At 44.0% G+C, this 26014-nt stretch overlaps 3 protein-coding genes and 1 non-coding gene across 4 annotated transcripts; 1 reads left to right on the forward strand and 3 right to left on the reverse strand.

Annotated features, from left to right (window-relative positions):
- Window positions 1–2213: 2213 nt before the first annotated feature.
- TRNAV-AAC lies at window positions 2214–2287 on the reverse strand. Its single transcript has one exon. It is a non-coding gene; the product is annotated as a tRNA-Val (tRNA).
- Window positions 2288–5043: 2756 nt separating this feature from the next.
- Window positions 5044–8454, reverse strand: LOC101784150 (ubiquitin-conjugating enzyme E2 7). Its single transcript, XM_004961788.4, has 6 exons — window positions 8268–8454; window positions 8064–8166; window positions 6361–6458; window positions 6175–6275; window positions 5811–5888; window positions 5044–5431 (listed from the first exon to the last, which is right to left on the reverse strand). Exons 1-6 carry the CDS (start codon window positions 8317–8319, stop codon window positions 5354–5356), a joined length of 510 nt encoding a protein of 169 aa, XP_004961845.1. The 5' UTR covers window positions 8320–8454; the 3' UTR covers window positions 5044–5353.
- Window positions 8455–16081: 7627 nt separating this feature from the next.
- LOC101784552 (cysteine--tRNA ligase CPS1, chloroplastic/mitochondrial) lies at window positions 16082–20124 on the reverse strand. The gene is made up of 9 exons (XM_004961789.4): window positions 19700–20124; window positions 18916–18979; window positions 18401–18562; window positions 17937–18107; window positions 17575–17856; window positions 17352–17477; window positions 17048–17251; window positions 16758–16940; window positions 16082–16640 (listed from the first exon to the last, which is right to left on the reverse strand). Exons 1-9 carry the CDS (start codon window positions 19948–19950, stop codon window positions 16431–16433), a joined length of 1653 nt encoding a protein of 550 aa, XP_004961846.1. The 5' UTR covers window positions 19951–20124; the 3' UTR covers window positions 16082–16430.
- Window positions 20125–21270: 1146 nt separating this feature from the next.
- Window positions 21271–24302, forward strand: LOC101785219 (probable mediator of RNA polymerase II transcription subunit 37c). Its single transcript, XM_004961791.2, has 2 exons — window positions 21271–21623; window positions 22320–24302. Exons 1-2 carry the CDS (start codon window positions 21413–21415, stop codon window positions 24056–24058), a joined length of 1950 nt encoding a protein of 649 aa, XP_004961848.1. The 5' UTR covers window positions 21271–21412; the 3' UTR covers window positions 24059–24302.
- Window positions 24303–26014: the final 1712 nt, after the last annotated feature.

Consider the following 26014-nt stretch of genomic DNA (forward strand, 5'->3'; position numbering starts at 1 on the left):
TCAAGCTCGGCTCTTCTGGTGTGTGGGTCCCGATTGCAGGTTGGAGCATTACAATGAGTCCATGACGTGGAAATTATTAGAGCCTTTTATTTTCACACGTAACTAAAGACTGGTTAAAAAAAAGCAAAAAGCAGAAGTTTGGGGTCAATGCCATTGCCATATCTTGAAAGCATTTTCGTCACCTTACTTTGCAAATGGTATATGATTTCTTTCCCCAATTAAAATGGTATAGAATACTAGGAAAAGGATTTGCTTCAAGGGGCTTGTGCTGTGATGCTTGTCAATTTGACAGCATTAAAAGCATATCAATGCGTCTTGTGCCAACACATTTTTCCATTTCCTGTACGAAATTGCAAAAACTCTCTCAACTTTGAAATATAAAGTATCATACCATTTGAAATTTATCTTTAATATAAGGGATTTTTTAAGATTCTTTTTATTAACTAACATGCCCAACCCGAAGCCGATCAAAGCATGTGCATTGAACTTTAATGAGAGTCACATGCGACTTTTTCTATCTTCCTTAAAGTGTTCTAAAAATCATAAGATCCCTTGTATTTGGGTACGGATGGAGTAGATTTCTATTACATAGTTAAGCCCAGCTAGACCCATTAACCGACTAGCTAAAATTAGCTTGATTGGACCAACTAATCGAATAGTTTCTATCCAGCTAAGGTTTTAGTTAGGAATTAGTTGGCCCCATTGGATCCACCCTATCTAAAATTAGTTGATGGATTCAAATCAGTCCTAAATCTTTTGCTAGGAAGAGAGATAAATTGATTTCAAATTATGTGAAACCTCGATAATAACTTGTGACACCCTTTCGATCCTTAGGGCTCACCCCACGCCACCTTCTTTGTCACACCTCCTGTTGTGTAACTCTTCTCACAAGGCATAGTTTGTGGTATGATTGCAATTGAGGTTGACCGGTAGTCGAGGAGCGAATTATGTATGGATGCTCGAGTATTCCTTTTGCTAAAATCAAGTATGTTGTCGGTATATGCATTTGTATAGTTCTAAAACACATTGTTTGTTTCTTAAGTCATTATCTCGGCACAAACAACACCACATGGTCACTCGCAACCTTCCTAACAAGTCAACCAATACCATTCCCATCAAACCTCCACTTGATCCATTAACAACACACGGCTCCTACCACTAGCTCACTGTGCCTCTTATCGATGTCCCCTCTCCAACCTCGCACAATCAAAATCCCTTTATTTTCTCCTCCAAAATACCAAAATGGAAACTCTAGATCAGCCATATAGAGGTACGATTGTAGGAGATGTCAATGGTGACTAGTGAACCATAAGTGAGAGGAATGCATGCTCACAGCCTGTGGCACTAGCCGCCTACATGCAGCTACTCATGGTACACCAGCAAATGCACATGGAGGTAAAGGGTAGGCATGGATCAATGAGGATAGCAGTAGGTAGGCACGATAAGGGCCTCAGCAAAACAGGCAGGTGCTAGGAGGTGAGAATCCCTAATTCCCCTTCCTGTTCCTTAGTTGTTATTTCCCTTGCACAAATAATATTGTTATTGTGTTTATTTTCATGTAGACCATATTAGACCTGGATTGATTTTTTAAAACTTTTGTGGCTTGGGAATACCTTAACTCAGAAACCTGGCGCTATAATCTTTGTTCTATACGAAATGGATTGTCTCCATTGCCCTTAACTTGTCAGTCGGCAACCAAGTTCCTCTATCTATTGGTGTGATTAGACATATTTCACATTTTTTACTACCATTAAAAAATTGAACAATATAGGGAAATTATTACACGACAAGAATTCCCATTGCGCACATACATTAAAATATTCTTGTGGATGCATGTAATGAATAGATCGCACTTGCAGTTTCGGTTCTAAATTCATAGGATAGGACATCCTCCTATGCGTATTGGCTACCTCTGGCTTGTTAACTCATTTTCGTGCCACATTTTACTCTGCAATCAAGGCTAGTGAGACTTCTTGTCGCCTATCTTATGTTGCTAGCTCAATAAATTGATAATTTTCTAACTGAAAATGTTAGGCTGACTAATTTGTTTTTTTAGAGTTAGCATGAAGATCGTGTATCTTTGAACATGTAGAATGAGTTCCAGTTCAAATGCAAGAGGGTTGAGGTTCGAAAGAATAGATAGAGCGAAAAAAGGATTACACGGAAGAGAAGATCGTGCGCTCCCAAGTCCCTAAAAAGAAACACCGTAGGCTTGGCGTCGCCCGGACTCGAACCGGAGACCTTCAGTGTGTTAGACTGACGTGATAACCAACTACACCACGACACCTAATCTGTTAGGTGTACAATTATATAAGTTTTTTTTGTATTGTCGGCATTTTGCTGGCTGAAATGTTCTGCTAGTAAAACGATTGGAGTCTCCGGCTCATGGCTACCGTGAGTTCTGTCGTTGTTTCGCGCTAAATCACAGCATTGACTTGCTTGCACGTGGAAGTGTGAAATAATGTATCACGAAAGATTGGCATCCAGAACGATGTGATGGTTTTGTGAAACGACACGAGACTCCTACTAGTTGAGTCCAAGAGGCAAGACGGCAAGAACCCTGCGATTTGTTCCTTTAGGGCAGGTTTGGCCGCGTTTCTTGGGGCTTCGGCGCCTGACACCAGTTACTTAGTCTCAAGAAGCCGGAGGAGGCACAATTTGTGGCTCCTCCAGCTCCTTGCCGGTTTGTGAGGGGGAGGAGAAGAAGAGAGAGAAGAAGCTCCACGCTATAGTAAATAAACAACTCTATAGTAAATAAACAGTGAATGAACACAGTAAACTATCTTATGGGTACCTAGATTAGGGATACCTTAATCCATCAACAAATCTGGAAAAGGATGAGATTAGGAAGAAGACACCAATTGGGTCGAAAGAAAAATCACTATCATCATTACCCGGCAGATTGGTGGTGCCCCAGAAGGAGGCTCGGGAACCAAGATAAACATGCCGCTAGCCTAGCCCAAGTTACCAAGCGAAGGCCGAGGTGCAATGATGGACCAGGCCTATCACATCCCTAGGGTGTGGCTAGGTCTACCTAATATGACAACCGCAGTGGCGCTTGCGTGGGCCGAGACGAGAAAACGTGGGTTGGCCAGTCGGGCGCACCGTATTCTGTTCCTAGGAGGGCACGGCAACCGCTTCAAGACAAAGATCCCCAGTCAGGACGGCGTTGCAATGCTGTACCCGGTCATGCCCGCCTGGTCTCTATCCGCCATCATGGCGACGCCAGGTGATGAGACTGATGGCAGTCGCCACCCTCGGATACGTGTAGGGGTCGGGCCGGGTTCGGTGACTGAGGTGACCGGACAAACGGGCCCCGGACGAAGGTTTCGACGGAAGTCAAGCGAGGAGAAGCCCTGACTGAGGGATGGAGCCTACGACCACCGGTCAGAGGGAGATGCCCGACTGAATAAAAGGACGCGACCAACAGTGTAACCCCTTTCATGAGCTGTGTATTTAAGGGCATAGAGAGAAAGGGATTCGATCCCTAATAGAACACACTCACATACACACGCACCGTTTGTAACCCCCTACTACAAATTTGAGCTCTCGAGCCTAGGAATAAAGAACTCACATCTCGAACTGGACGTAGGGCAAGTTGTCCAAACTAGCATAAATCTCCAGTGTCTCGTAAGCTAATCCATCCAAGGATTTACGCAGCAAATCTTCACTAGTTGATGCTACTAAACGTCGACACTATCAGATGGAGCTGGAGCCGAGAGGAGCCCGGCCAAACTGGTCTTACTAGTTATTAGGAATCCTTAGGATCAATCATTTTTTTAGCTCGATGGTATCCAAGCACTAGGGATGGCAATTCTACTCGTGGGCACGGGTACTCGCGGGTTTGGACCCGATGGGTGAGGGTATGGGTATGAATTCTTGCCCGCGGGCGAGGGTATGGGCATAAATTCTCACCCGCGAGTAGGACGCGGGTACACAGCCTTACCCACGGGCACCTATCGGATACCCGAAATACAAGTATTGTGACCTCATAAATTCATGTCTTTGTAATGTTTATGTCTCATTTTCATGCGATTGTGTGAAGTATAAGAATTAATGTGAGATTGCATGAACTTTGAAATATGAGAGTGAGATTTTACTTTATAGTGCCATTAATTGTTGCACTTGCTCAAGAGGAAATATGGAAATACTTAACAAATTAAATGCAATTGCTTCCATTCAACTATAAAGTAGATCATGAAGTGAAGACAACGTAATAGAAAACAAAGTGTTTAGTTCTCCTATTTTTACTATTTGCATTAATTGTGTGGGTAGTAGAATCAAATTATACTTATTTTTAGACTTAGGATCATACATATTTTGTACTATCACGACTAAACCTGATAGATACCTGAAACCCACCCGTTGGATACCCAATGGGTGGGTACAAGATCTTACCCGACTAAACCTGATAGATACCTGAAACCTGTCGGATACCCAGTGGGTGGGTACAAGATCTTACCCGACTAAACCTGATAGATACCTGAAACCCACCCGTTGGATACCCAATGGGTGGGTACAAGATCTTACCCGACTAAACCTGATAGATACCTGAAACCTGTCGGATACCCAGTGGGTGGGTACAAGATCTTACCCGCTAAGCTTCGAGAGTACCGGTACAACTTGGAGTTTCAGTATTCTCGCAGGCGGGCATTTGCTTTACCTGTAAATCAGTTGCCATCCCGAGCACAGGCTATGTAACAACGCTACTCTTAATTTTGAATTCTCACGAGAATACGCATCTTGATGTGCTAACTGGATGATTTTGCTAACACAGTACTACATCACCGGATGATTTTGCTAAGGTCTCTATATGATCTAATCACACGGATCAGAATTGAGGTGACTACCCAAGAAACACCCAGATCAACTTGCAGACAGTGCATGCTGGATTATTTATCCGAGTTCTTCTTCAGGGACAAAATTAAGCCAACCTGCTGCGCTGCCAAATGGTTTCTGAACTGAGGTTATGTATCATTTCACACGAAGTTTCTAAGGTTAGTGGATAGCACATCCAGAACATAATGTATCAGACATAAAAAAAAAGTCAAACTAAGATGCATTAGGCAAGTCACTTCTTTTTTATGATGTTCATCACGAAAATCATGATCAGGTGGCATCATGTTCAAAACATTTTCAACATCCACTCCATGCCACATAATACAATCGAATTTTTAGGATAAGCAACATTCCCGAGTTTCTCTGGCGAAGAGACCAACACCACCATACTAATGACACTGAATGGGAAATATACAGGGGAGAAGCCGAAATGCGGGCATCAGGTGGGCATCGGGTGATTGATAGTGAACAGCACCGATTGCAGCACTCGTTAAACTCCCCAGATGGCCCTCCTTCAGAGCATTTCCTGAGATTTGCGAACAATGCGCCTTACCTTTTTCTTGAACTCATCCCTCTTTTCTCTCCAATCCTTCTGCAAGAGAAAATTCAGATGTAAACAAGAGCAGAGTCCATCTGAAAGGAGCAAACCCTACATTTTACAGTGATTCAACTAATGCCAAATGTTGGTTACACTTGAGTTCACTACCCAAATGACAAAGGCAGAAGTGATGTGTGCCAATCCTTAGCTCAATGAGAAAACGATCTCAAGAATACTCACTCAGCGAATATGCAGATAATTACACAAGGAGTGTATGTAATGAAAGATTATATTAAAATGATGTATCCATCAATAAAAAAAAATTGAATGTTGCAATTGCAAATCAGGTAAGAGGATGCTTTTAAAGCTGCACTGGAATCATCACGATATAGTTTTCCTATGCAAAAAAGAGAATAATGTCAAGTGCACTTACAGCCGCTTCAATGTTCGCTGGAGACTCATCGTTTGGACTAGAGAGCATCGAAATGATGCTCAGAACTATACTTTCAACCTGCACGTGATGAAAGCACAATATATATTAGCAAAGGTAACACAACTATGGATCATTGCCTGAAGAAAGAAAAGAGGTCCAACTTCTAGACCCAAACACACCCACACTAACCAGAACACACACTTCTAGAGTGTCACCAAGATACTCACACACGGACACACAGACACACCACACTAGGCAGGGTTAATTGATTAACAGTTTAACAGTATATAAATGGACCCCGCCGAAAAAACTGCCCTGTAGAACAAAGAGCGAGCAAAATATATGCCCTAAATAAGAAGCCTACCGTGTGCACTGGTGTCCACCGTTCGCTTGCAAGTTCATAGCCATTGGGATCTTCACCAGGTGGATGAAGAATTGAAATGCACACACGTCCATCAGGATAAACTGATAATTCAAAATAATAAGCATTGTCAGAGCTTTGGCATGATTCATAGACACAAGAATATCAGTCAGCTAGCGACGAGCTTACCATTAGGATGCCACATCTCAGAAGTAAATCTTACTGATGGTGGACTGTTGGGATAATTCTGGGGGAAGGTCATTATTGCATTGAAGTAGCCTCCATCACTGCAAAAGTAAAAGGTTACTCTTTTAATTTCATGCCCAGGGACATTTTTCTCGAACATGCAAACTCAAAGAATCACACATAAACCATCATATAAGAGAGAACAAACACTTTTTTTAAAACACACACATTTTTTTAACACACGCACGCACACACGCACAGCACGCACAAGTAGCAAGAATTTTGTTTCATCATTGTTGAGTAGAGTGGGAGAAAGTGTTATGTGTGAAAAATTCTATTTGGGCCCAATGGCCTGGCCCCTATGTTTGGAGTTTGGTCAACCAATAATGATTTCAAAATATGAGGGAACTTTCTTTCCTCTACAAATGTAGGTATACTATTCTAGCATACATTCTTTTCCAAAACAACATAGTTCCTAAGCCTTTTCCAAGGCATGTTTGGTTTGGTCCCAGATGTGGCCCCACAAAACCTTGCCAAAATTTGATAACCAACTTGCTCGCCCAAACATTCGCAAGAAAATAAACTTTATTGCAAATGGGTAGAGAATCTTGCCAAAATTTAGTAACCAATGCTTGGAAAATTTAGTCAAAACTATTAGCAAATGGCTGCAAAGCAAACAGCCCCGTACCTCCAAAAATCCAATGCACAATAAAGGCAGGTTGCAAATTTCTAATTTATATCATATGTCCCTCTTTGATATTTCATGAAATTATCTAGAATCTAGATGAGTAATAAAAGATACGCGCAATTGATACTCCTTTAGTATTACTTCAAATGTAAGCATTATTAGTGATCCAAAACTGTATTCCATCACGTCTGCATCTGAACTCTAAACAGATCATTTTTTCACTGCCTGTTGGTAAGCTAACTAAGTCTTTTTTTTTAGGACCGGATTAATCTGCTCCATTCAAGTAAACTACAGCTAAGTGTTTGTCAGGGAAGCATATTTCCACACCTGCCATTGCTCAAAAACAGCCGCGAGTGAAATAAATAGAAAGCTTCCCATCTGAGAAACTTTGTCTCAACTACCTAAAAGGCACACCTCTAAGTGGTATGACAGAACGATACAAACATAAAATGGTTGGCTACAAATCATGCGAACCACACCATCTGAACGTGTGGACAGCAGCTGTATTTATCGGCAAGTGATCTGGATCAGCAATTCAGCATTAAAACACGGATCTGTCCGATTGCCCCACCGTTCATCAATATGAGCTACACGTGAGGCTAGACATCACAATCCACACCTTACGCAATGGGAAACTCAACAATCCGAATAGAAGCAACTACTCACAGGTGATATGGATCCAAATCAAACATGGAATCAGCTCGGTTAAACCGCAATTCTTCAATACAGGCTACGGATCAACACCGCAACACATAATTCCCGTAGCATACACCACGGAAACCAAACAATCGGAACTGGGGTCGACTACGGATCGGCATCAAAACACGGAATCCACTCAGCTACACCACAATTCATCGCACGGTCTGCGGATCGAGCAACACGAATTTCACACAGAGATTAGAGGGCAGACCAAGCAATTGGAACCTGTGGCGACTACGCGCACCCATCAAGCATGCAATCTATATCCGTTAGGGCAATCGTGCAGTGATTAGAGGGCAGAGGCAACATTCGAACTCACTATAGGGTGTCAGGCGGTCCGATGATGGTGACCTGCCACTCGAAGACGTTGCTATCGTCCACCAGCCCGGCGGAGAACCCATCCACGGGATTCTTCGCAAGATCTGCGCCAAACAACAAACAAGGCGCGAGAGATCAGGAGCCGATCGCGGGCGAATCGGGGCGATTAAAAGTGGGGAGAGCAGGAGGCCGCTCGGATCCGTACCCTTGAGCTGCTTCTGGAGCAGGAGGCTCGCCTGGCTCGCGGTTCCCGCCATGGGAAGGAAGCAGCGCTCCTCGATCGGATCGGGGCTAGGGTTTTGGCGATGGGGAGTGGTTCGCCGCCCCCGGGAGGAGCTGCTTTATTTCTGGGGGCGAGAGCAGCTTTGGAATCGGGAGGAAGAGGAGACAAGGCAACAGGCTGGACGATTTATAAGAAGCTTGAGACAGAGTTCCAGATTGGTTAATAATGAAAACCGAGTTAGTTTCCGCGGCTAATCACCATGTATTTTTGGGTTGTAATTGTCAATGATTCCTCCCTCCGTTTTTATTTATAAGCGTACACGCATATTATTAGCATTCAAACTTTGCAATATTTGACTATGATTATTAATTTTTTATTTTTATAATGTAAATAAATGATTATAAATTTATAACAATAAACAATACTCCCTCTATCCCGCAAAAAGTGTCCTTTCATCCTAAGTCAAACAGTTTTAAGTTTGATCAAGTTTACAATGAAGAGTATCATATTTATAACACTAAATAGATATGCTATGAAAATGTATTTCGTAACGAATCTAACGAAACTTGCTAGATATAAAAATATTAATATATTTTTATATAATTTTGATCAAACATATGGTGGTTTGACTTAGAACATAACTAAAGAATACTATTTGTGGGACAGGAAAGTATAATATAAAATAAATGAATGGTCAAAATGTCATTTGGAAGACCGTGCCAAATTATTGTGCCTTACAAATATAGGGGGAGGAAGTAATTGATATTCTTTGGTAGTCCTACGGAAAATAATAACTATCCGGTGGAATTCTCCTCGGATTATTTTTCATGCTAATCTTTGGATATTAGCACAAATCTTTTTTTTCAAGTCGTATTCTAATCTGCAAGATTTTTTTTTTTTGGAAATCAGTTACATTTCTGTATTTTAAGCACGAGAAATTTGCACATCTTAGCACACACCATACTTTACTACTAACTCATTGGTAATATATCTTTGTGGTCCAGTTCGATGTCAATCGAGTGCTAACTAATATAAAGTCACTATGGATCCACGTCAATATAACATCAAGAAAGAAGTAAATTAAATGTAATTCAATTTACATAGTTAATTTTTAAGCATGAGAGCTTTACACGTCTTAGTATTCACTCACGTGACAATTATATGTTGTCTATACGCTTTGTGGTTCAATTCGATACCAGTCGAGGACTAGCTGAACTCACTTTAGGTACACTTTTACCACGACTTTAACATAGAGCACGAGGATTTTGGACGTATTACAACCCACTATACATCACTATCGATCGTTCGTTTACAGCTCTCTACCGTCCAATTTGATGCCAATTGAGTGAAAGTTAAAGTCACTCTGGATCCACCCTGTTGCATCATCAACGTAGGAGGAGGGAGAGGAAGAGTCGAAGAGAGAGAGAGTGTGGACACTATTATAATTATCTTTTGGGCATGAGGAGTTGCACGTTTGAGTATTGATATAAAGGTTCCTCGTAATGGAATTTATATAGTCGGATTTGAGTTATTATCCAGGACCGAAGTCCATTAAACAGCCCAAAGCCTTTTTTTCCACTTTTATCCAGGACCGAAGCCCATTAAAGAGCTCAAAGCGTTTTTCCATTAACCCGCGCCGATGTGCGATCCAATCTCCAGGCCATCGACAAAGCGGAGACGAGCATTCCTTGGGAAAGGCCCCGCACAACGGCACAAGTCAACGACGGCCATTGCCGATTGCTTGGGAATTGAGAGCGATCGACCTCGGCAGGCTGAGCATCCATATATAACCTGGAGATGCTTGGTTGGGCGCTCCGGATGCGGTGGCTACACTACCGGACGGACCGCTGGATTGGCGCCGGTGCTGGTGCTGCTTCCCTTCGTCAGCGAACGAGCTGTGGCTAAGCATAACAGGTGTTGGACATCGGATCGGTTGGCGCGACGAGATTTGCACACCCAGATAGGTGTCCCCTCTGCGATCAATAAGAGGAGCTCAATCCGGCACCTCCTCACATCGTGTCTTCTCCAACCAAGCGTGGGAACCCAGTGCTAAGGAGAGCGGGTTGGCAGGGTCTAGCACCAACGCAAGATACGGCTAGGCTCCAGGAGTGGTGGGGGAGGGCACAGAAGCCGCTGAGAGAAGGGTTGAACTCTCTGATCATCCTCACGGCCTGGACAATCTGAAAGCTTCACGATCGCTGTAACCCATGGTCCAGCTTGTGTTGCAGGAGGTGGCCCAACAGGCAACCTTTGGGTTCTGGCTAGCTAGGAGGGTAGTTCAGATCATTTGCTATCTATTAATATAACCGTGGAATCGGCATGTAATCGAACCGTTTTTTTTCTATCTATTAATATAATGACACGCAACTCTCCTACACGTTCAAGATAAAAACTTGTGTGTTCCTTCTCAAATGAGATTATGCAGTTGCAAAGATATAATAATAATAATGCAATGCTACGCACATAGTTAGCTAGCCTTGCCAAAGTTCACCACAAGATTAGCAAGATATGCATAGATTATAAAAGGGAACGTGCAATTGAATCGAGTAACCCTCCGAAACACTGAATCAACCAGACTACAAAATAAATATGACTAAACACATGTTACACATCTCTACAGGTGCCGATTAAAATTCGGCTCGATCCACGGAGAGTTTATCGGTTTGTCAGCCCGTAGAATCCAGGCTTATACTAACCATAATCCAAATCTAGAAAGCACTAGCTTTGTAGTCTCCGGCTTCACTAGATCCAAAGAACGGCAAATATATTTGGTTGTGGCACCTATACCCTCGAGACAACTTGATAGTTGCATTCCCATTATGTATACATAATATTAAAGCGTGGTTATTTCTTCCAACCGTCATGGTTATTTTGCAAAAAAAATTCTCAACTTTTTTTAATCAACCCACATTTCTGGAAGTTAAACTATGTTGATGATTTGCAAAAAAGTCCCTTAGCTTTTTCGTAATGGCCGCTGAGCGCGAGGGCAGGGACGGAGCAGCAGTCAAGCGCCTGGCGGAGCAGCACGGCCGGCGCGGACATGGCCGGTGCCGGGCCCGAGGGGTGGTCCTGGCGCAACTACGCCACCGCATGTGGGGGATGGGGGTGCCGCGGTTTCCGATGAGGGCAGACTGGCAGCTTTCCCGACGGTGGCGTTGGGACTCCCCGCAGTACCTGAAGCAAATCCTAGCAGGGGAGGTGTCACAGGCATAGCATAGTTGTGGGGGAGCTCCCCCATGACGTGCAGCAGATCTCGCATGGCCATAGTGATGTATGCCACCACCCACCAGTGTGGATTCGCTCGCATGCCCAGCAATAGTCCTCAACCAGAGGCAGCGCTAGCTGATGTCGTATTCATTAGCAACACTCACCACCACCTACCAAAAGAGCTGCCGCTTCGGCCTCAACAAGAAGCTTCACTGCCTACTGCTACATCACCAGGAGGGCAATCCACAAGTAGGAACCATATACGTAGGATGACGAGGAAAAATCCACTAGAGCACGTCGTTGCTGATCTGCATGAGTATTTTTTAAGTCACAAGAATTAATGATAAGAGAGGTAAATTAATGATAAGAGGGATCTTCATGCTCCACTTATTTTGTAATATGATTGATGAGCTTATTGAGGGTCACTCGGATAATGCAGTACTTATTGGGGGGGGGGCACACTTCATGATCACTCAGGTGCAGTGCCTTCTCTTCTACAATTTGTGTCCTCTCTCAGATGCCTAACAATAATCAAAGTTTTTTATTATGAAGGATTATAGCCCAACTGATGGATAATCAAATCTTAAATATGATTTGTCCTTATATTTTGAAATTTTCGGCCACAAGATAGTAGGTCGACTGCTATACCTTTACTATTTGAATCTGAAAATTAATTTGTAGGTAGAATATTTGGTCATCATTGACTATATTATGAGGAGCAAATTGCAGAAGGATGCTTGCATTGGTTGATTGCTCATGTTTCTTGGAGCAACTAGGCCATGATGTCAGGCTATCAGGGTGTATACACTCAGGCATGAATTGTTGAGCATATTATAATCAAGGACTGAGCATTTATTTTAGCCTTGCGGTTTTTTTCTTTTTATAGACTAAAAGTTTTGTGGACAATCTCTTATATTCATAATAACTTGCATATTCATAAAACCTAAGACAACAGTTGCATTAGTACTGAATCTTACCAGAGGTTTCAGTGCATGTTTGAACTAGATGTAGGATTATTACATATGTATAAAAATTAAGATTCCACTGTTCAAATAGGCCATGTAGAATTTAAAGGAGTTGTCTGCTTATAATTATTAGAGATGTATACAAATATTATGAAACATCTTAAACCAGATTTCTAGAAAGTGAAGCAAGCGAACTAGGAGCTAGCGGATGACAACTTGGAAGCAGGTAAGAAACTGTAGCAACGCACTCTAAAAATAAAACCGCACCATCCAATTGCAGCACTTTTTCCCATGACATTTGAGATCGATCAAGCTTAAACATCTCAATTGGGTTGGTATCATATGGTCTAAAAATTGCAATTACATCCCCTTTAAATTCAACAAGGTGGCAAAATCTATCTCCACAAAGATTAAGCGGCTCCGGTTTATCAAGGACTCTCCACGTCATGTCATTTAGGTTGAACACACCAATACTCCCATGAACTCCTAAGCAATAGAATTCATTATCGAAGAACAACGGATTGCTTCGGGTCATCCAAAACAGGGCATCATCACAAGGTAACTCTTCCTTGGTTCAACGGTTATCTCCAGCTCGCCACAACATGATATTAACTGAATCTTCACATGGATACTTACGGATAGCAAACAATTATAGAATCGGGAGATTTTGGAACCGATGAGAATGATATACCATCAAACCATTGACGATCCATCTTCGGAAGCTTACAAACTTCTCTAGTGAACGGATTTGCTGCATAGATACACCTCTTGCCCTTCGTTGCCAGAACCCAACCATACTTTGAGAAAAGAAGGGTTTGCCAATTACCATGTAATAGCATGCTGTCCTTCACACTGTATTCCTTTTTAACCATGGGATCGTAAAATCTGCAGATGCCACCTGATTTAGCAAATGCTCATTAGCATTGGGTGTGTTCTTGCATGCTGGATGGGCTTGTCTATCAAACTCCATTCCTTACACACAGCTCGTGTACGCAAATAGTCAACAAATGACAGCTTAGGAATAAGTAGCTCTATCAACTCAACAGGGAGTCTAGACCACCGAAACGCCATCTGCTCTTTGTTTTCCATCAATACAACACTTGTATTGATCTGCACGAAAAGGCAATTTGAATATCCAGACCCCCCAAAAAAAACACATGACTTTTCGTCTGCATCAAAATTCCAGCAAGTTATAAGAGATTCTCTACAAGCAGGTGTGCTTTTTTGCAGCTCAGGTTTTAGGTATATGCATGTTTTCTATATGTGTTTAAGTATACTATCCCCGTATAAATGTCATCATCCCTTATAATGATTAAGATTAGCATAGGCTTCCTCGCAGAGAGACAGAGAGAGAGAGAGAGAGAGAGAGAGAGAGAGAGAGAGAGAGAGAGAGAGAGAGAGAGAGAGAGAGAGAGAGAGAGAGAAGATTAGCATAGTCTAATGTATAGGTGCAAACAATTGGAAAGGGATGCCAGGTGCATGCAACAGTGTATTTGTGGTTCAGAAAATGTACTTGCATAAAAGGCCTGTTTGGCAAAGTGCCCCCAACCCACAACAGTTGGAACTTTTTTTTCTTTTTTTTGAGCCGTTGAATGTAACGTTCGGGGTTCCATATTCTTACATACTTTATTAAAACATTGCAATGAAATAGTAACATTATGATTTTTTTCTTGGAGACTTTTCTGAAATGATGGGTTGAATATCATTTTAAGTTGTTACTCGTTACTCACTTGTGTCTAACAACCATAAGCAGCTAACATTTCACACATTTTATTTAGTTTTGTACGCAAAGCATCCATGATACAAGACTTGCGGACTGACCTTGCTCGTGATGGTGCCCGAAGATTTAGTTGGCTCCTGCCTGTAGCTGTGCACAGGAATCCAGCAGTGAAAGAAGGGAACTGTTAATGTATATATGAAGTGAGATTTGGATATGAAATTGGGCGTAGGATCGCAAATGATTACCTTGGAGAAATTACCCAGAATAGATTAGACCATGTATCAGACAAATCCTCAGGATCAGTAGTACATGCAGGTACCAAAGTGAAGCTTATAGTCCGATCATCCATTCGGATGGAATACAATCTAATACCATCGTAGCACCATAGCAGAAGATGGATACAATCAGCCTGGGTTCCTCCAGCTTGAGAAGATACTGCCACACAATTTGCACCAAGGAAAAATGTGGCACCACCAATACTATCAACCCTTCTCCAGACATATCTTAAGGTATCCATTTGATAGACATCAATGTTGGCCACCCCTAGTGCTTGATGGGCATGGAGAAAGACCCGCACCAGGAAGATATCTCCATTTGACTCAACCCAAAATGTAGCATATTTATCATTCACAGGGAATATGTCGGGTTGTACCATACCCATCTTCTCAATGTCATAAGCACCTGAAGTACTAGTGTTGATCACAACACATCGCCGCCTCCTCCGCCAACAAGTTTCAACATACATTTTGCCTTCGGATCCAAAACTAGCACTACCAAAAACCTCATTGCTATTGTCAAGATCAATGCCATGCCTTTTCCACTCTTTATCGCCGGGGCAACAACACAAGACAAACCTCTCATCTGATTCTGAGAAAAGGTGATCAGAGAAAAGGTCATCTGTTAGCAAGATCTAAGAAAAGGAAAAAAGCTAGTCAATCGAGAGCTAGTCTATCAAGTAGTATAGATACTCTAAACTGGGGAGTAAATTGTACTACATTCACAAGCCAATACAATCTCGATCTTTTCGGTAAGCAGATGGCTGAAAGGTGATCAGATTTAATATGGGTGGATCTTCTTTGCGTCTAGTAGGGTATATATTCGATCCAACATGCTAGTACAAGGAGAGGTTTAGTTTTGATCGGAGAGGAAATAACTGCAGACAACAATGGAATCCAGCTCTCGATGGAAGAACCTACCAGCGGCAGGCTCGGAGATGGGAGAACGTACCGGCGGGCGGGAAGCCAAGAAGAGAATCTCTAACTCAAAACTCTTCCGGCAGCTGAATCAGATATAGCGTCTACCGGCCGTGCGTGCATTGGCAGAGTTGCACATGTACTGTACGTGTTGTAATATCCGATCCGCGAGGGAAGAAATCAAACAAACAAGAGATTGAACCCCTCGGCCAGTAATCCAGAGGCCCTCATGCAAGCAAGCTGTGCGCATGCGACAACACCACACTGCACCGTCGTCCCTCGTGCCACGGCATAGTTCCTTCCCCTATCAAAGTTGGAAATGCGCTTTCTTTCAGCTCTATCATTTCTTCCGTATCAGAGTTGGAAATAAGCTCTCTCTGAACTTCCGGCGAAAAATATTTGATGTCTTAGATAACGAGTTTGTCTTCAAAGCAGAACTCATTTAACAATTAGTTTGAACTGAGTATACTATCAAACGTTCAAATCCAATAAAAAAAAGTGTTCAATCTTTACGTTTACAAAAAATGGTGTTTGTAGCCAAATTACAAACTCAAACTGAAAGCTTCTGCAAAACTATGAAAGTTGTAAAATTTTGACCGGAAGCTCGTGCAAAATATCACATTTTCGTGGCCAGAGGGAGCTAGCCAAATTTTGGTAGATCAGTTTTCATTACCCTAAAGCACCCCACAGTGGCTCTAGCACAGCACCGCGTGGACAACAAAAAAATAATAACCAAATTGGGTCACAACATAAATAGTACGAGTAATAATCCCTCTGTTCAATTCAACGTAATTGCCAAGTCCAGTATTCAAATCCAAAACTCAAACAACTTCCCAAGGAGTTTTACAACTGGATGGCAGTATAACCATATATGGGGCCCCTTGCTTCTTACACAACCAGAAATGCAGGTCAAGTTCAACTGGTGAGTGAACCTGGAACCCCTCCCCTGTCGAATACCAAATCCAAAGATGGCGAACTTTGTTAGTCTACATCAGAAAGCTGCACTCAGGCCAATGCTTCATTTTACGCCATCACTTGTTCACAGTCAGTGACCGCACAATCATGACTCCGGTTCGCATGGTCTCCATACTGTACCAGTAGGCTCGTCCATCAGGGCAATGCCCTTGGTAGAAAGGTCTCTCCTGATTCTGTCCGATACCTCAAACTGCTTGTTCTTCCTTGCGATGTTTCTCTGCTCGATCTGCTCTTGCAAACTTTCTTCAGTCAACCCTGCTCGCTTCAATGCTTTCTCCTTCAGTTGCTTCAGTACCTGATGGGTATGAATTTTTATCATTAACCATGAGTTAAATATGAAGCAATCATAAATGGAACACATATCAAGTGGAGATTTATTTTATTTTTAGACGCATGCAGTGGGCTTAAGTACCTCTGCCAGAGAGGATGGTGGCATCAGACCAAGTATTGACAGTTTGTCTTTGAGTTCTGCTTCCAGTGCGATCAGAGCTTGTATATGATCTGCTGGCTGTTTTTGTGATTGTTGTTGTTTCTGCTGCTGCTTCTTCTGCTGCTGCTGCTTCTTCTTTTGCTGTTCCAATTTTTGCTGCAGTTTCTGATAGTAGAAAAGGTATAGAAGTTAAAGGAATTGATAGTGTAAGATAAAAACATTTAAAACCATGGAACTTTGAATGTCAGGAAACAGTAACATAGTGATGCGACCTTCAAATCAGTCAGATTGCTGTTTATGGCCTTCAGCAGATTCATGAAGCCATCCAGAACATCTGTAGTTTTGAGATCATCTGACATATCATCCAAGAACTCCTTATGGTGATCTTCAATCATTTTTTGCTCCTCAGCCGGCACCGGGGCAGAGATAGCCTCTTCCCGATATTGAGCTAACACTTCCTCGCAGTCATATAGAGTCTACAAATAATTCAAGTGGAGTGAATTAGGACATAGAGATAATAATGTTCAAATCCGGTAAGTCACAAACTAACTAATATTTGAAGTCCAAGTCAAGTACCTGGAAAATATAGTAGACACGATCAGATGCAATCTCAAGTGCTTTATCAGAGTGATTCACATCAGATCTATAATGTGTGCGCATCAAGAAAAATCTTAAAGCAATGGGATGGTATAGAGCAATGATCTGAAAGAAAACAACTGTTAAAGATCTCAAGAGAAACCTTAAAGTTTGAGCTCATCCAGAGAACTAAACTAAAAGGAGCCATGTGTTCACCACTTACATCTCTGATCGTGAAAAAGTTATTATCAGATTTTGCCATCTTCTTATCATCCTTGTTAACGAAGCCATTATGCATCCAGCACTTGACTTCGCTCTCAGGATAAGCCGCTCGGCTTTGAGCAAGCTCATTCTCATGATGAGGAAAAATCAAATCCTTCCCTCCACCATGAATATCAAATACATGTCCCAAATAGTGAGCACTCATTGCACTGCATTCAATATGCCATCCTGGTCTCCCACGGCCCCAAGGGCTATCCCAAAAAGGCTCACCCTCTTTAGCCGCCTAAAACAGTGATTATTGAAGAATAAGAAGAATGCAACAAAACATAACAGTAAGTATAGGAATATTTACTTCAAACTTACCTTCCATAGTGCAAAATCTGCAGGATTACGCTTCCTCGTATCAAAAGCAACCCTTGCACCAGCCTGATTTTGATCCAACTTTCTTCCAGATAAACTGAGATACTCAGGAAAACTATCTACTGAAAAGTAAACATCTCCTTCCATGACATAGGCTTTCCCACCCTCCATTATCTGTCCACAAACAATGACAACGTTACTGAGTAGAGAAATGTGGTATAAGATCTAAAACAGACCACATTTTGTCTGATCAGTATTATATAGTCATACATGATTGTTCAGGAATTCTAAAAAAAAACATGATTGTTCGGCATGCTAGAACTAGATATAATGCGCAAAAGCATGGTTTTAATGTATGGTGGCAAATAATGCAATCATCTGTGTTGCTTTTGTTTACAACAGCTGCACAGTACCATGAAAAATATAAGCAAAAACCAATTTTATCAGTGAGGTTTGCAGCAAAGTACCTTTGTTATCAACTCTATGATATGCTCAATGTGCTCTGTTACGCGTGGCTCGTGAGTAGGAGGCAAGCACTGGAGCTCAGTCATATCGAGAAGAAATTCATTGATAAACCGGCTACTCAAGCTTGTAACTGTTTCACCACGTTCATTTGCACGCCTAATAATCTGTACAAAAAGGTCACAATAATATGTTTATTTGAATTTTGGATGACAGATTTTGGGAAAAAAGAGATAGCATGACACAACAACAAGAAGAATGAAACAACTTTGTAATCCTTGTGTCTGCTCTATATATAAACCATACCAACAAAATAAAAGTGATGTTAGGGTGAGGGAAATGATAGCACTGTCGACACTTTTTCGTTAAGAGGAAAGCAAAAGATAACTAGGTCAAGCCAGAAACAAATTAGCCTACAGGCTCTAAGATTATTCTCTTTCCATTTGCAGACATCAAAAGGTTATCCTTCATCCTCAACTACTAAAGTGTAACTCTAGAATGATGTGGACAGATCTATTACCTTGTCATCAATGTCCGTGAAATTACGGACATATTCAACTTCATACCCCAGGAATTTAAGGTACCTTCATGGAATGTGAGATCAAATTAGAATAAGCATATTATAAAACGTTAGAAGCAAATATAGCAAAAGAGTCTCAATATTATCCTTTAACTCAGAACAAACAAATAGTCCTTTATCAAATGTATTTTAACACTTAATTTGTACAAACATTTGTAGGTTTAATTCAAAACAGCACACATTACAGTAGTATCACCACACTACGGTTAGTTTATCTCAAAGTGCCAACTTACAAAGGATCGCATATTGCATACTGTGAAAAATTCATGCCAACAAAAAATACAGCATGGTGAGATGTCAAGGGTTTCACCGGTCGCAGTAACCTGTGTACATCAAACATGCATCCAGATGTAGATTCAAAGGGAACTACAGTCTAATACAGTTCAAACTTGACCTGGCTCCACGTAACAAGTAGTAAACATCCAAATTCATGCATGACCAACAACCCATAAACCCACGACACTGCAGTAGAACCACTGCTACTAGACTATTTCCCGATTGCAAACACTAATCGAGCAATCCCACACGTGAACTGCGAGCACAACCGAAGGGCACCCAGTTCTAGAACTAAATCCTTATTACTCCGCACATTTTTATAGAGCATAAACAATCAGCAGAATTTCAACCCTAGTAAACGCATCGCGTTGTAACAGCAGATCCCGTCAACCGTGCATCTACGAAGACAAAGGGGCGCCAGATCCGAGGAGGATTCTACGGTTGCTACCTGTAGAGGACGTCGAAGGCGACATAGGCGCGCGCGTGGCCGATGTGACTGAAGTCGTAGGGCGTGACGCCGCAGACGTACATGCCGACCTTCCCCTCCACCCGCGGGTGGAAAGGCTCCTTCTTCTTCGTCATGGAGTTGAACAGCTCGAGTTGTGGCAGCGCCTTGGCCTCCGCCGTGGTGGTGGGGGCCGGCGCCTGGTCCCCCTCCGCCACGGTGGTGGGCGGCGTTACCTGGGCCTCTTCCGCCATGGTGGTGAGGACGCAGGGGAGAGGGCTGCACTCGCTAGCCTCGAACTCGAAGCCCCGGCGGCGGGGCAGACGCGATGGGGAGAAGGGGAATTTGTGGCGGCGGCGGCTGCGTGCTGGATGCGAAAGTGCTCGAGGGCGTGCAGGGGGACTCGGGAATCGGGAGCGGCCAGGGGCAGAGAGTCAGTCAGTCAGGTGGAGGTGGGCTCGATCGATGGGCCAGCCAATTGGCGGCCCGTCGCAAACTTTACACTCGGGCTTCCTGAATCCGACTCCCCGAGTCCGAGACTGTTTTGAGTCCCTACTAGGCTACTAGAAGAGAAGTGCGCTATGTGCTGAGCGCCTTTGCAACTCGAAATTTCCATGGATTCTAAGCCGGCTTGTATACGAAAATGAAGGGAGCACTGCTAGTACTGTATTCCTTTTAAATGTCTCCAAGTTTCCTTATCTTCCCCTAAACGAAAGGTTCCTTGACTCCCAAGTAGCCCTGAGAATTCTAAAATAAGAAAAAGGCTCCTTGTCTCCCAAGCTTTTGACCGAACCAAAAGGTTGGAGTTTGGATACGCGGGATTACGAAGTAGGAATCAAAGGTAAATGATTGCTTGCAGCATTTTGCAAAGTATAAGAAGTTTGCTTCTTGGAAGAGAAGTAATCCAAATTTGAAGGTGACAACTGATTGCTCTGGTGCGCCCTCCTATCCTTTTCCCAATGATTGTTTTGGGATTCGAACACATAACACAGCGAGTACAGCTCCTTCATGCCTTGATCTGTCCAAACAACGTGCTTCTTCACATGCCTTGATCGCATCCGACCACGAACAATGCCAGCCGGCAAGCCGGCCGTGCGGAGCCGAGGTAGTGGCGCGGTGGCAGCCCCAAGAGTCAAATTACGTTTTGCAACGTGTAGGGGCTAGGGTGAACTATCCCAAATTTCCAATTAAAACCAACACCTGTCCCTAAAGAGAAAAAAGGAACAGAAGTGGGCCGTGATGGGCCGAATGACATGGGGTTATAAGGATTATAGGAAGTCCCACATTTTATGGCCCCACGAAACCAAAAAAATCCAACACCGCCCATGCCATCCTCGTGCACAGTGTAGAACCTACCAGAGCCTACCCGCTCAAAAAGCGCGCGTGGGTGGTCCCACCTCCCCCCGACTGCCCGGCTCCACACACACGCGCCACCTCGCCGCGTTGGCCTCCCCCACCAGCCCAGAACCAGCGCTCTCTGGAGCCTTCCAGAACCCCAATCCAACGGCCCAGATCCCCCGCTCCCGAACGTTCTAGACACCGTCACCTCCGCCATAAAACCTCCCTCCCGTCTCCTCCTCCCCTCGTCTCTCGTTCGAGGAAAAAATAGTTTTCCCACGCGAAACGGTTCAATCTCCCGGCAACAAGCAGCGCTCGTGAGAGGGTTTTGGTTGAAGGATCTGTGAGGGGCAGTTCGTGAAGGAGGAGGAAGAGAAGATGGCGAAGGGGGAGGGTCCGGCGATCGGGATCGACCTGGGGACGACCTACTCGTGCGTCGGCGTGTGGCAGCACGACCGCGTCGAGATCATCGCCAATGACCAGGGGAACCGCACCACGCCGTCCTACGTCGCCTTCACCGACACCGAGCGGCTCATCGGCGACGCCGCCAAGAACCAGGTCGCCATGAACCCCACCAACACCGTCTTCGGTACGTGCCTGGCGCCCTTCTCCTCGTTTCACTTCGGACTTAGTAGAACGCTTACTAGCATTGCTTAATTTCTTGCGTGTTCGCGTAGTCGATTTGTCTAGTTATTCGTCGGAGATTTCCATTGAATCCTTGCGCGTAAGATGTTTGTAGACCTATTGGAGTTTGTTTTTACTGTAGCAAGCATTATCTGCTCTGTTACTATGGGCGACACGAGTAGCAGTAACCATTGGGAAGTGATTTGTTCAGTGCGAATAGTAGCTGCTTGTTTATGCACACTATATGAGTAGGATTAACCATTAAGAAGAACATATGTGTGAAATTTGTTGATCAGAATTAGGTGCTGCAGTCTATCCTCTGTTTCTAAAATTTATTAGTACTAGTTGCAATCAGTTTTTTTCGATTGGAGCTGTAATCAGTAATTACCGTCAGTTTTCATTAGCATCTGGTGTAGATGCTACTCTAGATCTGCTTAGATGGATTGCGTGCTATTACATTTTTGAACTAAAATTTTACTGAAATGATGACTTACCTTGGTAAATTTTCCTATTACTGTAGTAAATTTCAGATTGCATTGGTGGAATTCGTTGATCTCTGAAAGCTGAATGAAGAGTTGATGTTGGTTACTGTAGTTGATGTTTTTCTGCCGTGATTTGACGGTCAAACTGACTGTGTTGTTGCTCGTCCCTTTGGATGCAGACGCGAAGCGGTTGATCGGTAGGAGGTTCTCTGACCCGTCCGTGCAGAGTGACATGAAGCTATGGCCGTTCAAGGTGGTGGCTGGCCCTGCGGACAAGCCGATGATCGTGGTCAACTACAAGGGGGAGGAGAAGCAGTTCTCTGCTGAGGAGATCTCTTCTATGGTGCTGACCAAGATGAAGGAGATTGCCGAGGCCTACCTCGGTTCCACCATCAAGAACGCGGTGGTCACCGTGCCTGCCTACTTCAACGACTCCCAGAGGCAGGCCACCAAGGACGCCGGCGTCATCTCCGGCCTCAACGTGATGCGCATAATCAACGAGCCCACTGCCGCGGCCATCGCCTACGGGCTCGACAAGAAGGCCACCAGCAGCGGCGAGAAGAACGTGCTCATCTTCGACCTTGGTGGCGGCACCTTTGATGTGTCGCTGCTGACCATCGAGGAGGGCATCTTCGAGGTGAAGGCCACCGCCGGCGACACCCATCTGGGTGGTGAGGACTTCGACAACCGCATGGTGAACCACTTCGTCCAGGAGTTCAAGCGCAAGCACAAGAAGGACATCAGCGGCAACCCGCGCGCGCTGCGGCGCCTGCGGACGGCCTGCGAGCGCGCCAAGCGCACGCTATCGTCCACGGCGCAGACCACCATCGAGATCGACTCGCTGTACGAGGGCATCGACTTCTACACCACCATCACCCGCGCCCGGTTCGAGGAGCTGAACATGGACCTCTTCCGCAAGTGCATGGAGCCCGTGGAGAAGTGCCTCCGCGACGCCAAGATGGACAAGAGCAGCGTGCACGACGTCGTGCTCGTGGGCGGCTCCACCCGCATCCCCAAGGTGCAGCAGCTGCTCCAGGACTTCTTCAACGGCAAGGAGCTGTGCAAGAGCATCAACCCCGACGAGGCCGTGGCGTACGGCGCTGCCGTCCAGGCCGCCATCCTGAGCGGCGAGGGCAACGAGAAGGTGCAGGACCTGCTCCTGCTCGACGTCACCCCGCTGTCCCTCGGCCTGGAGACCGCCGGCGGCGTCATGACCGTGCTGATCCCGAGGAACACCACCATCCCCACAAAGAAGGAGCAGGTCTTCTCCACCTACTCCGACAACCAGCCGGGGGTGTTGATCCAGGTGTACGAGGGCGAGCGCGCCAGGACCAAGGACAACAACCTCCTGGGCAAGTTCGAGCTCTCCGGCATCCCTCCGGCGCCCCGCGGCGTGCCCCAGATCACGGTCTGCTTCGACATCGACGCCAACGGCATCCTGAACGTATCGGCGGAGGACAAGACGACGGGGCAGAAGAACAAGATCACCATCACCAACGACAAGGGGCGGCTGAGCAAGGAGGAGATCGAGAAGATGGTGCAGGAGGCGGAAAAGTACAAGGCGGAGGACGAGGAGCACAAGAAGAAGGTGGACGCCAAGAACGCCCTGGAGAACTACGCCTACAACATGCGCAACACCATCAAGGACGACAAGATCGCCTCCAAGCTGGGCGCCGACGACAAGAAGCGCATCGAGGAGGCCATCGACGGCGCCATCAGCTGGCTGGACAGCAACCAGCTCGCGGAGGCGGACGAGTTCGAGGACAAGATGAAGGAGCTGGAGGGCATCTGCAACCCCATCATCGCCAAGATGTACCAGGGCGCCGGCGCGGACATGGGCGGCGCAGCGGGCATGGACGAGGACATTCCGGCCGGCGGCAGCAGCGGCGCTGGACCCAAGATCGAGGAGGTGGACTAAGCTGTCTGCTTGGTGATTGGTGGATGCCTGGATGGGTTCCGAGCTACGTGATGCTTCCACCTGTGTGTTTCGCCGCTCGCTCGTGTTGTCTTGGTAGTTTCTGTCGTGGTCGTGTCAATGGTGGCGTCGTGGTAGGAGTTTAGTTGTGGAAGCAGGAGACATTTTGCTGTTCAAGTTTAAAAACTCGGTGCTGAGCTCTGCTCAGCCTTTGGTATGAAGTGAAGGGATGCTTCCTTAATTGTTTCTTCTGCTCTGATCCGAGTTTTGCGATGTTTTATTACTTCCCCGGTTAGTTTTTACTTTATGTTCCCAGTTTGAAAATATAGAAAATAGTATCTTCAAATAAATTTATTAGGAAAGAAATAGTATCGTATCTTGAAATAAAAAAATAAAAAAAATAGAAAGTAGTATATCCAAATAAATTAAAATAGAAAGTAGTATCTTCAAATAAATTTATTAGAAAAATATACTTAAATTTTAAATAATTTTATTAGGAAAGTATACTCGATGCTCAATCTTATTATACAGTATATTTTTATATAAATTTTGATCAGATTTAAAAAGTTTTCGACTCCGAAGGAGTACACTGTTGTTTGTTATCTGAAGTTGTCACATAAAATTTACTTTGCGATGTTTCTCGTTTGTCGTATAAAGTTGGATAATGAGAAATGAGATCGTCAAACTCGAATCGTCAGTCCAAGTCTGACTTATTTGTGGCAGTAGAATGGTTGTGTGTGTAAACACTAGACACACTGCTCGGCTGCTCGGCTTTATATGCAGTTATGATGCTTCCCTTTTCCCCCTTCTCTTTGACGAAAATGATGCTCCCTTATTTGTTCAGTTGTTCTGTTCTGAGGTTCAAAAAATGTTCGTTCAGTTGCGCATTTTATCGATCTGTCCGTGATATTCAGATATTGTCCTTTGCATAAAAAATTCTGCAGATAAAGATGCAAGCTCATCAGTGATCACAGGGGAGATTTCAGAGCCGCATGTTGTCAGGGGAGATTTTCAGAGCCGCATGTTGTCAGTTAATACATAGAGTTGATGATCCAAGGGCTAGCTGAAGCAATTGCTGTCAGGAGAGCAATTGCCTTACACCTCCGGCAAGCTATTGCAGCTTCTGACTGTCAAAGTGTTATCAAGAAGTTAAATTCAAAGCGACCTAATATATCTCATGTTGGAGTAATTCAGGAGGTTAAAAACATGAGCAATGTACATGACGACGTTACCCAATGTCAGTAGACGGTGTAATGTGGCAGCTCAACTTTTAGTTAAGCTATCCGATCAGTTCGATGGTGTAAGTGCAACCAGCATTCACAGCCGGAAATCGAGTCCATGCGCACGGTCCATTCACGATTCTCAACGAGTCTAGACGTTATAATGTCCACGCATAAGTTTATCTTAGAGTTCATATTTTGTCCCCTGCTTTATCAATATATGAGCGGCAGACCTCCTGCCGGCTCCAGTTTCAAAAAAAAAAAAAAGAGTTCATATTTTGTGAGGTGGCTTACAGCATGATCTCAATATAGTAGGAAAACATATTATATTTTTTTCATTATTGTTCATACAGTTTTGTTTCTCTAGGACCAAACCGCATTAAATTTCCCAACATATGAAAATAAGAACGAACGATTCTCAATGCATTTTTGTAACATAAGGCATCATGACAAAATTTGAACTTAAAAATCAATTTGTACACAAAAAGAATCGCATAAGATAGATTAGTTGGGAGTAAAAATTCCAAGGGACACGATAGATCTCATGCTGGAGTAATTCAAGATGATAATCAATGTAAATCCCGTTGTATCTTTTGTCCATTTCAGTAGACAGTGCAATGAGGCAGCTCATCTTTAGGCTTAGGTACTGTAGCCTGGTTTACTGAGCATCCGTAGATAAAAGGAAATAAAGAACAGTTTCTCCCTCAGCGGCTCAGCCTACGGCACGTTTGGCTACGCA

This window comes from Setaria italica, chromosome III, assembly GCF_000263155.2.
Source record: "Setaria italica strain Yugu1 chromosome III, Setaria_italica_v2.0, whole genome shotgun sequence".
Classification (NCBI taxonomy): domain Eukaryota; kingdom Viridiplantae; phylum Streptophyta; class Magnoliopsida; order Poales; family Poaceae; genus Setaria; species Setaria italica.

Excerpts from the sequence above, each read along its gene's own strand:
- LOC101784150 (XM_004961788.4), bottom strand. The coding sequence starts at position 8,319 with ATGGCGGGAACCGCGAGCCAGGCGAGCCTCCTGCTCCAGAAGCAGCTC. Across the intron at positions 5,889-6,174 it reads GGTGGACACCAGTGCACACG|GTTGAAAGTATAGTTCTGAG; the intron begins GTAGGCTTCTTA and ends CATCACGTGCAG. Across the intron at positions 5,432-5,810 it reads CAGCGAACATTGAAGCGGCT|AAGGATTGGAGAGAAAAGAG; the intron begins GTAAGTGCACTT and ends TTTCTCTTGCAG.
- LOC101784552 (XM_004961789.4), bottom strand. The coding sequence starts at position 19,950 with ATGGCGGAAGAGGCCCAGGTAACGCCGCCCACCACCGTGGCGGAGGGG. Across the intron at positions 18,563-18,915 it reads TCACGGACATTGATGACAAG|ATTATTAGGCGTGCAAATGA; the intron begins GTAATAGATCTG and ends CTTTTTGTACAG. Across the intron at positions 16,941-17,047 it reads GCAATCTGACTGATTTGAAG|AAACTGCAGCAAAAATTGGA; the intron begins GTCGCATCACTA and ends TTCTACTATCAG.
- LOC101785219 (XM_004961791.2), top strand. The coding sequence starts at position 21,413 with ATGGCGAAGGGGGAGGGTCCGGCGATCGGGATCGACCTGGGGACGACC. Across the intron at positions 21,624-22,319 it reads CCCCACCAACACCGTCTTCG|ACGCGAAGCGGTTGATCGGT; the intron begins GTACGTGCCTGG and ends CTTTGGATGCAG.